Source organism: Anabrus simplex, chromosome 11 (assembly GCF_040414725.1).
Source record: "Anabrus simplex isolate iqAnaSimp1 chromosome 11, ASM4041472v1, whole genome shotgun sequence".
Lineage (NCBI taxonomy): Eukaryota > Metazoa > Arthropoda > Insecta > Orthoptera > Tettigoniidae > Anabrus > Anabrus simplex.
The window spans coordinates 132,556,520-132,573,360 of NC_090275.1; the positions used below are offsets into that span (position 1 = coordinate 132,556,520).

Consider the following 16,841-nt stretch of genomic DNA (forward strand, 5'->3'; position numbering starts at 1 on the left):
GAAGGGCGATGTGTGCTTGTCAGGGCAGGGAGAGTGCAGGCGGGAGTAAGCGCTGAACGGCCGAGCCCTCAGCAGGTCCACACACTTTGCTCGTGTGCGGGAGGAACCTGGAAGGGCGATGTGTGCTTGTCAGGGCAGGAAGAGTACAGGCGGGAGTAAGCGCTGAACGGCCGAGCCCTCAGCAGGTCCACACACTTTGCTCGTGTGCGGGGTGTGGGAGGAGCCTGGAAGGGCGATGTGTGCTTGTCAGGGCAGGAAGAGTGCAGGCGGGAGTAAGCGCTGAACGGCCGAGCCCTCAGCAGGTCCACACACTTTGCTCGTGTGCGGGGTGTGGGAGGAGCCTGGAAGGGCGATGTGTGCTTGTCAGGGCAGGAAGAGTGCAGGCGGGAGTAAGCGCTGAACGGCCGAGCCCTCAGCAGGTCCACACACTTTGCTCGTGTGCGGGGTGTGGGAGGAGCCTGGAAGGGCGATGTGTGCTTGTCAGGGCAGGGAGAGTGCAGGCGGGAGTAAGCGCTGAACGGCCGAGCCCTCAGCAGGTCCACACACTTTGCTCGTGTGCGGGAGGAGCCTGGAAGGGCGATGTGTGCTTGTCAGGGCAGGAAGAGTGCAGGCGGGAGTAAGCGCTGAACGGTGGAGCCCTCAGCAGGTCCACACACTTTGCTCGTGTGCGGGGTGTGGGAGGAGCCTGGAAGGGCGATGTGTGCTTGTCAGGGCAGGGAGAGTGCAGGCGGGAGTAAGCGCTGAACGGCCGAGCCCTCAGCAGGTCCACACACTTTGCTCGTGTGCGGGAGGAGCCTGGAAGGGCGATGTGTGCTTGTCAGGGCAGGGAGAGTGCAGGCGGGAGTAAGCGCTGAACGGCCGAGCCCTCAGCAGGTCCACACACTTTGCTCGTGTGCGGGAGGAACCTGGAAGGGCGATGTGTGCTTGTCAGGGCAGGAAGAGTGCAGGCGGGAGTAAGCGCTGAACGGTGGAGCCCTCAGCAGGTCCACACACTTTGCTCGTGTGCGGGAGGAACCTGGAAGGGCGATGTGTGCTTGTCAGGGCAGGAAGAGTGCAGGCGGGTGTAAGCGCTGAACGGCCGAGCCCTCAGCAGGTCCACAGACTTTGCTCGTGTGCGGGGTGTGGGAGGAGCCTGGAAGGGCGATGTGTGCTTGTCAGGGCAGGAAGAGTGCAGGCGGGAGTAAGCGCTGAACGGCCGAGCCCTCAGCAGGTCCACACACTTTGCTCGTGTGCGGGAGGAGCCTGGAAGGGCGATGTGTGCTTGTCAGGGCAGGAAGAGTGCAGGCGGGAGTAAGCGCTGAACGGCCGAGCCCTCAGCAGGTCCACACACTTTGCTCGTGTGCGGGAGGAACCTGGAAGGGCGATGTGTGCTTGTCAGGGCAGGAAGAGTGCAGGCGGGAGTAAGCGCTGAACGGTGGAGCCCTCAGCAGGTCCACACACTTTGCTCGTGTGCGGGAGGAGCCTGGAAGGGCGATGTGTGCTTGTCAGGGCAGGAAGAGTGCAGGCGGGAGTAAGCGCTGAACGGCCGAGCCCTCAGCGACATCGCCAACCACTTTACAATGTACCCAGGCTTTTTCTCCCACGTCTTACATTAATTGTTGTTAGAGATTAATTCTAAAACAAAACAATGAAGTCCATTATACTGACTATTTAAACAATTCAGTTCTATAAAGAAACTACAGTAAAGATAAAAAATGTAATCATAACGTGACGGTACTATTTGTATGGTGGTCAAATTGTTAAATACGCTTTCCTGCTTTCAAATTTGAGCAAGGGAAGAGAAATTCGGGAGTGCACTGCTTATTTGTTTTCATGAATTTCGTTATTATCATTTGTGATTGTGATCAGTGAGCCAGTGTCATCTGATTATTATTATTATTATTATTATTATTATTATTATTATTATTATAAAAGTATCGCGGTGCTGGTCAGTGAATACTGGACCGACTGGGGAGATGGCGGCACAGCCCTGACAGAGTCAAATGCCACGAACTGCAACTGGTTTTAATAATATTTACTGATGGGTACCAAATTTTACTGCTGATTCACCAGACTAGAAGTTTTATCTCGTAGGCAGCCACATGTACTGTTTATTCTAGTTACACAAAATGGGATGATCGCATTTAGAAAAACATGTCCTATTCATGTATTTTTCAATAAAGCTTAAGTCATTGTCTTGAAAATATTTAGATCAGTCTGTGCGTTGGGCGAAGAAATTTACTGACACGCCGGCAATGCACAAAGGTGGACGCAGATGACCATGTAGTTAGCTCCGGGAGGGTGGAAGCCGAGCGAGTCTGTTAAAACTAATCAGACGGAAGAATGGATGTATCGGCCATGAAGACTCACGGAACAACATATGACTTGGGGTAGGATATTTTAAAATGTCTTCCAACTGCTCAAAAGTGTCTTATTTTTAGAAGGTTGCAGAATGTTTGCGGCTTGTGGGCGAGAGGTGTAATTTTAGCGGTGCTGCTGGACATGTCTCTCGTCTCGTCCAGCCTCACATTAATCAGCAAATTACTCCCGCCTCGTGGTCGCTCGTGACACTAGGGTTAGCCGGTAGGTGGTGGTATACAAGATTGTGCGCAAAAGCCTTGATTAAATTAAAAACGACCGCGACGGAGTGAGGGCATCTGACTCTGTTGATGGTGATTGGTCCGTCGGACGGCGATGTTAAGCCTTGGGTCTATTGGACAGGAGTAGGCTATGTGCCGGGACCGTGTTTCTCCCTCTCCTTTCCTACTGTCATAGGCCTATGTCATGTCATTCATTTCATCTCATTAACTCAGGAAGGGCATCCGGTCATAAAAAGCCGCCACGACAAATTCATCTCCCCTCACACCGGACCCCATAAAGGTTGGACAAACAAAATCATTCATCATAAGCATACAACCGAGGCCGGCTGCAGGAAACCACGGAAAACCATCTTCAGGGCTGCCGACACTGGATACCGGTCGCACTTAAGCGACTGCAGCTATCGAGCTCGGTCATACCAAACTCTTATTTTATATATATATATATATTTGAAGGTACTCAAATACGAGAGCCTCGTGTCGGTAGATTTACTGGCACGTAAAAGAACTCCTGCGGGACTAAATTCCGGCACCTCGGCGTCTCCGACGACCGTAAAAGTAGCTAGTGGGACGTAAAACAAATAGCATTATTATGTATATACACAGAGTGTTAGGGGTATACGTGCAGATATTTCGCTAGACGGTAAAGAAAAGTACATCTCACAACACATACCATGCACGTTTTACCTTGTCCTATTAGTTTTCCTATTATCGAGGTACTAATTGCCGTAGTAGGATATGCTGGTTATGTCATGGTGTCCTCGTGTCGTTAGGAGTTGTTGTTGCTCCTCCCCTTTTCGCTGGGGAAGATGGATGACAGCTCACGTGCGAGACGAGGTCATGCTGTACTCGTAAACCGACACAGATAGGTCTTATGGCGACGATGGGATAGGAAAGGGCTAGGAGTTGGAAGGAAGCGGCCGTGGCCTTAATTAAGGTACAGCCCCAGCATTTGCCTGGTGTGAAAATGGGAAACCACGGAAAACCATCTTCAGGGCTGCCGATAGTGGGATTCGAACCTAGTATCTCCCGGATGCAAGCTCACAGCCGCGCGCCTCTACGCGCACGGCCAACTCGCCCGGTAAACCGGTCTAGGTTTCAAGTCCCACTAACTACTTTCACGGTTTTCGGAAACACTGAAATGCCAGAATGTTGTCTCACATGACTTATTTTACATGCTACTAAATCTACTTATGCGAGGCTGACGTATTTCAGCACCTTCAAATACCACCGGACTGAGCCAGGATCGAACCTGCCAAGGTGGAGTCAGAAGGCCAGCGCCTCAACCGTCTGAGCCACTCAGCCCGGCGAATTAACATTTAATAGCTGGACAATTTTCCTCCTAACATGAAGCCTACTAACAGAAAGATAATCTATAAAATCCCGGCTTTAATCTGAGAAGAGGGATAAAGAAAGAAAAGTATGAAAATGTTGTCGATAGTGATGCTTTGAGGAATATTTACGTACAATTAGAGTAAAAATGTAACATACCCTTGGCTTGTCGAGGATTTCTAAAGTCGCTGGCCTGGAAATGATCTGAACAGATCTTATAATTCTTATACAAGCGTAACGTCCCTTCTTTCTTGTACACTTTATCCAAATCGCTTCTGTGACATTTCAAAATCCACAGATCACAACTAAAACAACACATCGGTATTGAAGGTTAACTGCTGCACTATACAATAAAATATGCGTATTATATTTTAAGCCCGTTAAAACATGGGTCGAGCAGGTCAGAAGATTATGAAGTACTATAAAAATCTCTGTCACTGGAAGAATATATATGCAAACACAATATTACTTACATGTTCTTGTCACGAGGGAACCTGAAGAACGACCGCGCATTTTTCTCTACTTCGTAATTACTGCAGCCAAACACAGCACATACCTTTCCCCTCATGTTGAGAGGAGATATCAAGGAATGACACACGCTACTATTTAATTATGTCAACTCACTGAAAACGCATAAATAACACCAAAAACTTCACACAAAAATACACGTGCTCTTATGAGAGAATCAGTACCGTTCAGGTCTATCCGCTAGAGTGAGCTCCAATAGCTGTCCCTCGATATCTCGCTCAGTGTCGTGTATTGTCTCTACTGTATTTGGTTATACTCAACAGTAGTGCGTGAACAAGTGAATTCGACACTGGATGTAGATTCCACGCTACCTGCCCCACTGTTATTGCTGGCAAGTTCGTCCTGCCTGTCTTGCACTCGTGGGCTAACAACATCACTGTAGCCAATTGATTAAATAACGGAAACATTTACATGTGCCGAATTAGCTGATATTCACCTCGTTTACGGAGCTGTATAGACAAAGATGTCCAAACCACCGTATTTCCAATAGCCGAACGTTCACCGCTGTGTGCCGGAGGCTCCGGGACTCAAGATCGCTTCATTCTCGGATCGAGTGCCGTGGATCGCATCGCCATCCCTCGGAGCTTCGGCGGGAAGAAGGATTTAAAAGAAAACTTGTCCAAGAAGGACCGACTATAAGCACAAGGAGCTTGGCAAGACAAGGAGGTACATCTAACTGGACTGCTCATTGTACACTGCGTAAACAGCTATTGTATCCACAGTACTACCAAAAAGTTCAGCACGTAGTTATCAGCTTGCATTCGGGAGATAGTGGATTCGAATCCCACCGTGAGCAGCCCTGAAGATGGTTTTCCGTAGGTTTCCATTTTCACACCAGGCAAATGATGGAGCTCAGGCGGCAGCGCGTCTTAATTACGGCCACGGTTGCTTCTTTCCCATTCCTGGTCCTTTCCTATGAAATTGTAAAAAAAAAAAATGTTGAGCATCTTCAAGAAGCGGATTACCTACCAAGAGCTGAATTCCGCACAGTGAGTTGGTTACAGATGAGTAGAGGCATGATTTTTTCGCATTAATTTTTGAACGATTTCGCGAGAAGGATACTTATTTTCGTGTTATTTCGCGAAATAGACATTGCCGTATCGCTTTAATGAAATTTCAAAATTTAATTATTGTTTCCTTAGTTGGCTGGCTGTGGGAAGGTCTACAAATCCTAACCAATAGAAAAAAGAAAAATCTTTCTCAGAAAGAGGTCTTGGAAACCCTAGTCTTACTATCACTGATCGTTGATTGTGGAGGTTTAATTGATGGACTGTATATACCTGGTACATACCATTTCCGGACTGCAGGGTCGTCTACCTTCTCCATGAGTAGCATCGCTGTTGTTTCGTGTTTCACTCTTAGCTTTCTTTTGCATATCTAATGGGAGTTTCACTGTTGGAGTGCTAAATTTACGTTCTGATGTTCCTTATTTTTAAAACAATGTTTTGAGACAGTGTCTCTTTTCTCCCACTCGATACGAACATTACAAAATCTATATATTAAAATATTGCTTTCCGAAACGTATAAACCTTTACTCGCAAACTGTTCAGCTCTGCTGTGCACCGTAACACTTGTCGAGCGACCCATCTTCACTACTGTCTGTGATCACTTTCTTAATTTTACCTGACCACGAAGCCGAAATACACCAATCAATTGTGCTGCTTGTAAACGTCATTAGGGATTACAGGATTGCACAATGCCGTGAGGAGTCAGGCTGGGGTGGGATTACCAGCCCCCACAAGAACAACATTCCAAACATTTCGTTTGGCAAGAAGCCTGGACCCAACCCGTTTTCTTTGAAGCCATTTCTTAAAGAGATTTTCCAGAACATTAATGATAACATCTTTCCTGTTGATGAATCTTTGTTCGCTCTTTCTTTTCTTTTCATACATAATCTTGAAACAAAATGTCAAGTTCGTTATTCACTACAGATTTCGCTGTAATATCGCGCTTATCGGGAAATAATTGAATTTCGCTTTAAAATGGCCTTATCGCTTTAATTCGCTTTAATTCGCGAACATAATATCCATATTTTCTTAACCAGAAACATATGATTCGTAAAGATATCACAAAGTCGCTTCAAAATATTTTTGTCGCGTTTAACGTTAATGCGAAAAAACCATGCCTCTACAGATGAGGCATCCTTTACCGGGGAGAGGTATAATTATTTTTCATAATGCCCATACATGAGCAGAAGAAGACCCTCAATGCCATTCATCAAGGTCATTTCCAGCACAGGTTTTCTGAAAATATTAAGGCTGTAAATTTGGGAGATCTGGTTCCTGGACCATTAGAGCTGCCCGCACGACTGATTGGTTCTAGTTAACGGCATTTTATGCAGTTTTCTCTGGACGACGCACCACTACAGATACGTAAGCGGATGTGGCTCATGCACGAAGGGTCACCTCCTCACCTCAGTATGTATGCTCTTCGATCACTAGAACGCCGTTTCCCCAATCGGTGGGTTTGTCAGGTGCCAATCGAGTTCATCCGAGTTTAATCCACCAGATTTTTATTTCTGGACGCACCTCAAAGACCTGGCGTACCAAGTGGAAATGCAGATGAATGTACTGTAAGACGACGTACTGGGGATGCGATCGTAACTGTGAGAACTGACATGGAGGTGTGGAGGTGGGTGAGGGTTTTATGCTGTCACCACATGGAAGTCGGTCGTCGAGTTAACGGACGACATTTCGAGCACCTCCTGTGAAGGAACAGAACGGTAACTTCGAAGTACATGTTCAAGTAATTTCGGAGTCGTGTTCAAAGTTATGATTAAAAATTCGGATAATAATTCAGAGTTGTTGACAGTTCACTATTTTCTTTTATGTGTATTCTGAAAAATTAAGAGCTACAAAGTTTGAGTGTGACGGATACCTTAATTTTAATAATAATAATAATAATAATATAATATATAATAATATATAATATAATATATTATTATTATTATTATTATTATTATTATTATTATTTGCTTACGTCCCACTACTTGTTACGGTTCTCGGAGACTCCGAGGTGCCGGAATCTTGTCCCATATGTATTATTTAACGTGCCAGTAAGTCTACTGATAGAAATCTGACGTATTTGAGCAGGTTAATATACCACCAGACTGAGCCAGGGTTAAGTCTGAGGAATTTTGATGCGGTTAATAAGCACTGCAAACGCAGCAATGAGTTAATGATTCTTTACTCTATCATTATACATGTTCTTTTCGTTAGGAAGGATGAACTGTAGGTACGTTAATTTATGTAGTTTAATAGCATGTACATTATCCGTTTGAAACAAAACGTTCGATGTGCTTTAATAATTCACTTTCATTACTACTCTTTTGGATATCCTATCCCATGCATTATTTCCTTGATGCAAGGAATGTTGTTTACGTATACGCCAGCATGATTTTGCCTTATTCATTCTCCATGTATGCAATGCAATTCGGGGATAGTAGCATACCTCATGTCCTGGAGTAGCTATCCTAACTCTACTCTCGAATAATTATAATACCGCACTATCTTACAAACCCCGTAGCGACACAGATGATCAGGCCATTTCCACACTCACTAGAGCATGGGACTGATGACCAACAGAACACCGGGATCTCCATTAACCGAGATCGCTGACCAGGGGCGTCTCAAGATCATGAAAATGGAAGTCCACAGCCTGTTTACAGTCATTTGACCGAGTCAGAAATTGAATGAATGAAGCCCCATCTAGCAGTGAGGATAGGAAATGTGCCGGCTGCCGAAGCTTCTGGGGCAATGACCTGCACCTGGCGATCCGAACTTGTCACTGGGCATTCCCGGCACTAAAAGCCATACGCCATTTCATTTCACAAATGTCACATGCAGTGACCGGGATTTGAACCACGGTATCCAGCGACGAGAGCTCGACGCGCTGCCGCCTGAGCCACGGAGGCTTCCTGAAGATCTTGAAACGGAAACAAAATGCTAACAATTTATCGTGGATAGGCTGCTCGTAAATAAATAGAAGTGGTTTGGGAAGAATGTTACGTAACGTAATCTGAACCAGTAACACCAGGCTTCAGCTGTTATCTTGGACAGAATGCACATATACACAAAGCAAAGCTATCCTTTCACATCAAAGTGGCATATTAACTACTATAAAAACATCATATCCCTTTGCTCACGAAAATAACTTCCGACAATTATTTAAAAATTGATAGATATTGGTTCGACACATCATTCTCGATTGCTACAAGAAATATCTGCACGTGTACCCCTAACATTCAGTATACCGATATAGATAGATATTAAATAAGAGTTTTGTCTGTAACATTGCTCATAATTTAAAAAGAATGTTATTTCTGTACGGGAGTACCCTCGCCGCCAGATGGGGCTTCATTCATTCCATTCTTGCCCCGGTCGAATGACTGGAAACAGACTGGACTTCACGTGCATTACAAGAGACACCCTGGATTAAATGCTAGTTTAAATACCTATATATTATTGTACTACATAACAAAAATTATAGAGAATACAATTTCTGATCATTTGGTTTATTCCTTTTTACCGTACCGACTATGATAAGAGTGGTATTTCAGAGTCGGAAGAAAACTACATGTGAAGGCCTACAATATCGAAAGCTCGTAAAATTCATCAACAATAACGTTACACTGACCATTGTTTGTTGTGATGTTCCTTGTCTCTTATCCTGCCACTCATCTCCGATAGATGGGATTACTGCTGCGTACCGAGCATAACAGCCTGACTGAATACTGGCGGGAAATAGCTGGGGAGTTACATCTCTCTCTCCTTTAACATGTCATTCTTCTGGCTCATACATTTTTTTCTACATCTGGTACGACACACATTGGTTCATCATAGTATTCCAGCTGTTCGATCCCTACGCTGACCCGGTGATTGCATTACGGCACAGGAGTGTTTACGGCTGTCTGCGGCCTGGCCATTCCAGCTCTGCTACTTTGGACTGTTAGATCGGCAGCGAAGTACTCTTCGTTGAGCAAATGTGTGATTTTTCACTTGATCGAGTGTTTCATATGATGACACTGCTTTTAATCGAGACACTCTTACTGACGTCATTGTAATGACCTATGTTGATTTCAGTTGGGAAAACACCCAGCCAGTCTGAGGATGTAAAAAAGGCACATGGAGAGCGAGTGTCTGCCATTAGAACGAAAACTCCCCAACTTGACTGTGACTGATGGTAGGCAAGAGGTTCTACCATAACAATGAAAATTTCCTAACCCAGTCTTCACATTAAAAAAGACGTTTGGTGACGGTTACGGGATAACGTTAAGAGCTCAATCTTACTGATAATGTGGCGAAGCACGGGTACAGCAGCTAACGTACTTCATTGTTTAGACTTGTAATAACATTTTTGACTACGATACTGTTTCATACTGGTGAAGAAGTATGGCCCGTAATTTGCATTTAATCCAAGGCAAATTCGTGAAGAAAAAGTAGATTTTGATTTTATAATTCTAAAATGTGGAGTACATGTGGCAAACCCGTACGAGCTGAGTCTAGTAATAAGCTTGTAGGTGTCGTGTTCTTGCTTCAGTGTTGGTACTTGATGACCTTAAATCGTCCGAAACACAATCAATGAATGTAGTAGAAAGACAGCCCCAACCCTTAGCGAGGTGACCCGCATTGACGTCATCAGCTGCGTCAGAGACGTGGCGCAGGCTCCAGGCACGTGGAGGAGTACCGTGTGGGCCGCCAACTCACCTAGCGCGCACGATTCAGTCCCCGTTCACATGTTTGAGCTACTCGGAATGCACTTCTTTTGTGGCCTTTATTACACTTGCAATACTCTTGCCCATTTGCCAGCATTTTCACACCAAAACTGGCCCTGCGAAATTGAAAATGGCTAAGTAATCGTGAAATCTTATTTTAGTGGCTGAATTAACTTTTGATAATTCCTAACCAATACATTTTCAATTCAGAGTTTTAAAAAGTTCAGGATAAATAGTTATTTAGAAGGATTACAGGCAGCACGGCGCGGGACCACATCAATTGGAAAGCTTCAAATCAGCTAATTACCGTACATCACTTGTTTGAACAAAATAACTGTAGAGGTTTCCAACAGCTTGACGTAGCCGCGCCCCATCTTTCTTTTGTTTCATTTATTTGCTTTTGTCCATTGACGATTAATACACCAATGGTTTTTGTTCGGTGTTTTGAAATATGTTTAGTCTTTTTTTCGTCTATTAAGTTCTGTCTAGTAATTTTTTAAAACGAACTCTTCTACACTCATTGCAAAGGGATATCAGATGCAATAAAAATTCAAGCATTGACTCATAATCATTTTGCAAGTGGGAGCTTCTGGAAAAATGATCCGTAATGAGTGGATTGTTGCAAACGTATTGCCAAAATGTGAAATCTCCTGTAACGAGACATTCCCTCGTTGCCGCGATGTTCGTGGTGCAAGCCTGAGAAATACACAAGCCGGTAAACTTGATAAGAAACATTAGATAGGCGGGCGCGCTGCACCAATCTCATCGCTGAGCTCACATTCACGTTCTTGGCCTCTTGCTAAAGGAAATACATTTTGACCAGTTTGGATCAATCCAGCCAATCCACAATTAATAAAATTGAAGCTAGTGATACTCCATGTTTCATGTAACTAATAATCTAAGTAAATTACCGGAAGCCAAGGTTAGGGTTAATGGCTCCAAAATTAAATAGTAGATATGGGTTCTTCCGTAAACATTATTAAACAGGAACAATCTGGACAACTAAAGGATATGAACTGTCTCTAGCGTAAGGACAAAGGTAGCTGAGCAACTCTTTAAATTTAAATGTAGTCGATGAGATTTTCAGGGACAAAAAGAGTTTCCGGATGTGGTTAGAGGTGTTTTCAGGTTACTATAGGAGTGTTGAGATTGAAAAGATGCGCATATCCTTGTGTCCAAGGCTCATAGCAAAGATGTTGATATGCGACAACCAAATAGGGCAAGGTTACGGGAGAGGCATCAAACGACTAATTTAGATGAGATATTCACCTAACTTAATGGTTCAAACTTCTTTTCAAAGTTACATCTCGGGAAAAAAAAATCGCGAGGCACAAATGGATCCAGACGACTCATGCTTGGAATCAATTAGGCCTTCGAGAAATTTCAGAGCATATTGCAGACACTGGCGACGTTGTACTGTTCACTAAAACAAAATAACAGGTATTACGCCGCCTGAAAAACTGGGATTAACTCAGTTACGAAAAATATATTTTCCTGGGTTTATCTTGGGTTTCTGTTGTCTAGATCCAGAGAAAACACGGGCAATCGTTATCCTTGGACCTCCCTCAGATGTTCATGACTTAAGAAGATTCTTCGGAATCACAAAGTGTTTGAAACGATCTCTTCCTAACCTTGCTGATAGAATGAAAGAAAAAGAGAAATCTTTATGGAACGGGATCGGCGAAAAGGCAAAACAATATGATCCGGATAAGGTATGGTGCCCTGAAAATTGAGAGAGAAATACTCGCAGAAACGTGGGCTGTACGTGTTTCTTGATTGATAATGATTTTGTAGTTAAAGCGGACCTTCGTTCACTTACAGTTTTCAGATTCAGCATATATTAGGAAAATAGAAACCTTGACATCCACACAGGTTATGTGAGTAGCATGCTGTGTTTGATTTTTGAGTTACTAAGACACAGTTTGATTGGTTTACAGTCCCATATCATCCTGTGAGTTGCCGCTTCCTCCATTTAAACCTCGATGTCAATTAGAAAGTATTTCTACGCCTGGCCGTAACGTCATAACGTGTGTATGTTGCATTATAGCTGTCAACCAAAGCCTCCGTGGCTCAGGCTCACTCCACGACTTCCCCCTGTGGGGCATCCCCTGCCTGTCGTAAGAGGCGACTAAAAGGGGCCTCAGAGGCTCTGAACTTTAGAGCGTGAGTTGGCGACCACGTGGCCCTTAGCTGAGTCCTGGCATCGCTTCCACTTACTTGTGCCGGGCTCCTCACTTTCATCTATCCTATCCGACCTCCCTTGGTCGACTCTTGTTCTTTTCCGACCCCGACGGTATTACGTATGGAGGCCCTTCGTGGCCCTTGTCTTCCTTTGGTCGATATCTGTCGGATCTCTTCCATTCTTTCCCTCTCACTGGTGTTATATAGTTGTACGTCCTCTTAAAACAATAATCACCACCACCATTCCAGCAAAACTCTCCACTATAATTTCGTTTCAACCTTGCCCCAGAGGAGTGCGGCAGCGTTCGGCAGCCGGAACAGTTCCCATCATCGCCGCTAGATGGGCGTTTCATTAATTCCATTCCTGCCCCGGTCGAATGACTGGAAACATTTCATGACTTACGCTAGGGGAGGTTGTATGGTACACATACCGATATTAGTGTCGAATCTACAGCTTTTAGGGTTGCAGAAATGAACTGTGACACTCTGGATGCCATGAGCATGAGGGTGCACAAAATGACAGAAGAATGTTGAGTCCATAGTTTTAGGCACCCTGGACTGATCGCGACGCCTAACTTACTTTTATTAGTTGCTTGAAAAGATCAGCTACTTCCCTGCCACAAGAAAACTAAATAATCTCAAATTAAATCTTAAAATTATACAAATAAGAATATTTCTACATCTACAAAAACTCAAAGTCAACAAAGAAATCTATAAAAAATTCACTTCAAACAGGTAATATAAATCCGAGTTGACGATGACTTACCTGAGCTCATGAAGTAGGGGATGCGAAATCGGCCAGAGAGCACACGGTCGCGGAGCGACTGCAGAGTGGAGCCGTCGAACGGGAGCGCACCGCACACCAGCACGTACAGCACCACACCGAGACTCTGCAACACCAATAACACTAACCAGACAGAAAAAATGGACGAGGTCCGACACTTCGAAAAATGAAGGTATCGGCCAAATAAGGCAAGGGCCACGAAGGGCGTGAAAATGAAAGACTCCCTAGCCCTCACAAACCTAATAGCGTCGGGGTCGGAAAAGAACAAGAGTTGACCAAGGGAGGTCGGATAGGAGAGATGAAAGTGAGGAGCCTGGCACAAGTAAGTGGAAGAAATGCCAGGACTCAGCTGAGGGCCCCGTGGTCGCCAACCCACGCTCCACAAAGTTCAGAACCCCTGGGGCCCCTTTTAGTCGCCTCTTACGACAGGCAGGGGATACCGTGGGTGTTATTCAACCGCCCCCACCCACAGGGGGAAGCATCTGTGTAGTATGTACTGGTAAGCATTCAGTGCTCGCAGCTGCCATCTGACCTAGTCACTCTAATACATGAAGGTTTCCGGCGACGCAGGGTGGGAAAGGTTAGGATTACGAAGGTAGCAGCCATGGCCTGAATTAAGGTACAGTCACAGCATTTCCTGGTGTGAAAATGAGGAAACTACGGAAAACCATCTTAACGGCTGTCGACGGTGCGATTCGAACCCACCATCCACCGAATACAAACGCATAGCTGCGCGATACTAACCGCATGACAACTCGCTCAGTCATTTTTGAAAATATGTGTTTTTCTATCAGCTGACGACTTTTTAAATCGTCATATTTTGTACAGGCTACCTGATATTTATAGTAGCCCGCTGGTTTTCTGATTCAACATACTGTTATTGCGTCTGTCCACATATGATTCCAGTCTTGTGTAACGATGTGACATATGAACTGAGAGAATACTGAGCCGTTCTTCCCAATATAAAACAGGTACTTTTGAGTGGTCATGAGCATGACTCATAGTCATAGGGCAATCAATCAATCAATCAATCAATCAATCAATCAATCAATCAATCAATCAATCAATCAATCAATACTGATCTGCATTTAGGGCAGTCGCCCAGGTGGCAGATTCCCTATCTGCTGTTTTCCTAGCCTTTTCTTAAATGATCGCAAAGAAATTGGAAAATTATTGAACATTTCCCTTGCTAAGTTATTCCAATCCCTAACTCCCCTTCCTATAAACGAATATTTGCCCCAATTTGTCCTCTTGAATTCCAACTTTATCTTCATATTGTGATCTTTCCTACTTTTGAAGAAACCACTCAAACTTATTCGTCTACTGACATCCTCCCACGTCATCTCTCCACTGACAGCTCGGAACATACCACTTAATCGAGCAGCTCGTCTCCTTTCTCACATGTCTTCCCAGCCCAAACTTTGCAACAGTTTTGTAACACTACTCTTTTGTCGGAAATCACCCAGAATAAATCAAGCTGCTTTTCTTTGGATTTTTTTCATTTCTTGAATCAAGTAATCCTGGTGAGGGTCACGTACACTGGAACCATACTCTAGTTGGGGTCCCTACCAGAGACTTATATGCCCTCTCCTTTACATCCTTACTACAACCCCTAAACACCCTCACAACCATGTGCAGAGATCTGTACCCTTTATTAACAATCATATTTATATGATTACCCCAATGAAGATCTTTTCTTATATTAACACCTAGATACTTACAATGATCTCCAAAAGGAACTTTCACCCCATCAACGCAGTAATTAAAACTGAGAGGACTTTTCCTATTTGTGAAACTCACAACCTGACTTTTAACCCCGTTTATCAACATACCATTGCCTGCTGTCCATCTCACAACATTATCGAGGTCATTTTGCAGCCGCTCACAATCTTGTAACATATTTATTACTCTGTACAAAATAACATCATCTGCAAACAGCCTTATCTCTGATTCACTTCTTTACACATATCATTTATATATGTAAGAAAACATAAAGGTCCGATAACACTGCCCTGAGGAACTCCCCTCTCAACTATTACAGAGTCAGACAAAGCTTCACCTACTCTAACTCTGTGAGATCTATTTTCTAGAAATATAGCAACCCATTCAGTCACTCTTCTGTCTAGTCCAATTGCACTCATTTTTGCCAGTAGTCTCCCATGATCCACCCTATCAAATGCTTTAGACAGGGCAATCGCGATACAGTCCATTTGACCTCCAGAATCCAAGATATCTGCTATATCTTGCTGGAATCCTACAAGTTGAGGTTCAGTGGAATAACCTTTCCTAAACTCAAACTGCCTTCTATCGAACCAGTTATTAACTTCACAAACATGTCTAATATAATCAGAGAGAATGCCTTCCCAAAGCTTACATACAATGCATGTCAAACTTACTGGTCTGTAATTTTCAGCTTTATGTCTATCACCCTCTCCTTTATACACAGGGGCTTCAATAGCAACTCGCCATTCATCGGGTATAGCTCCTCCGACCAAACAATAATCAAATAAGTACTTCAGATGTGGTACTATATCCCAACCCATTGCCTAGAGTCTAGAGTCGAGTTTAATTGTCAAATGTCAACTACTGCCGGATTTTTTATTATGGACACTCGAGTTTACGCTTTAATTTCAAACAAACCAATAGGCCAATTGCAATGCGAGTCCTACATAAGACACATTGTTTTCGACGTTTCGAGGTGTTGTGTACTCCGGACCGTTGCCGCGTTCAGTAGCAACGAACACAGCTTTTCGTTTACTTTCAAACCTTTAATTTTATTTCCTCTTATAAATTCCACAATTGCTGCATCACAACATGCCTAGAGAGGAGCACAGGGCGGACAGAACTATGAAATGTGGGTGGCAAGAGAACGTGCTTGAAGCTTTAGAAAACAACTTTGACAAGTACAATCGGTACATTCAGCAAATTTATGGATGGCATGGAGGGTTCAAAACACCGTCTGGAGCTGAGAAACGCATCATAATTTTACACACCGAAAGTGAAGAAGGATTTCTTGACGGTGCAGAACTTTGTTTTATTGACAAAAAAGGAAGTAGTGATTACCACAATGAGATGAACTTGTCTCATTATGAAGAATGGTTCACGAAAGTCCTGAGTTTATTGCCTCAAAGGTCGGTGGTCGTTATGGATCTAGCTCCATATCATACGACGGTCGATCCTTTATCTAAAAATCCGAACATGTCATGGCTGAAACCTGAAATTATATCTTGGATAACATCAAAGAATATTTCACTACCACCTGGAGTTGACGATTATAACAAATTAACTAAATCAGAGCTGATTGTTCGTGCCAGGCTTTATTTTCAAACGCCGGTAAAGAAGCTGGAACAACTGTCTAAACGACTTCGACCAGATGTACAGCTTGTTTGGTTACCAGTGGCCCATTGCGAGCTTCATCCAATCGAGCTCATTTGGGCTTACGTAAAAGGGAAAATAGCAAAAACAAATGTGGCTAACATATTAGAAAATGGTAGAGGTATGGGAGCAATTAACGCGTGACCCCTGAACTCTGGAAACAATGTGTTAAACACGCTAAGAAAATTGAAGACCACTACTGGGAAAAAGACGGACTGTCTGAAAATGTCTCTTGTTTCGAGCTAGTCATAATCAACACCGAACATCGGAACATGGTGATTTTTCAGAAGAAGAAAATTGATAGAATTAAATATTGTAAATAATAATGCAAGTAACTCTTGTACAAATTGTC

The 16,841-nt window shown here is 43.9% G+C and overlaps 1 protein-coding gene across 3 annotated transcripts in view; it reads right to left on the reverse strand.

Annotated features, from left to right (window-relative positions):
* LOC136883239 (serine/threonine-protein kinase SIK2) overlaps positions 1–16,841 on the reverse strand; it is a 566,180-nt gene that overhangs the window by 182,982 nt on the left and 366,357 nt on the right. For all 3 annotated transcript variants that reach the window (XM_067155444.2, XM_067155442.2, XM_067155443.2), the window contains one exon: positions 13,097–13,220. In XM_067155444.2, the coding sequence (XP_067011545.1) occupies positions 13,097–13,220 (124 nt within the window). The remainder of the gene's footprint in view (positions 1–13,096; positions 13,221–16,841) is intronic.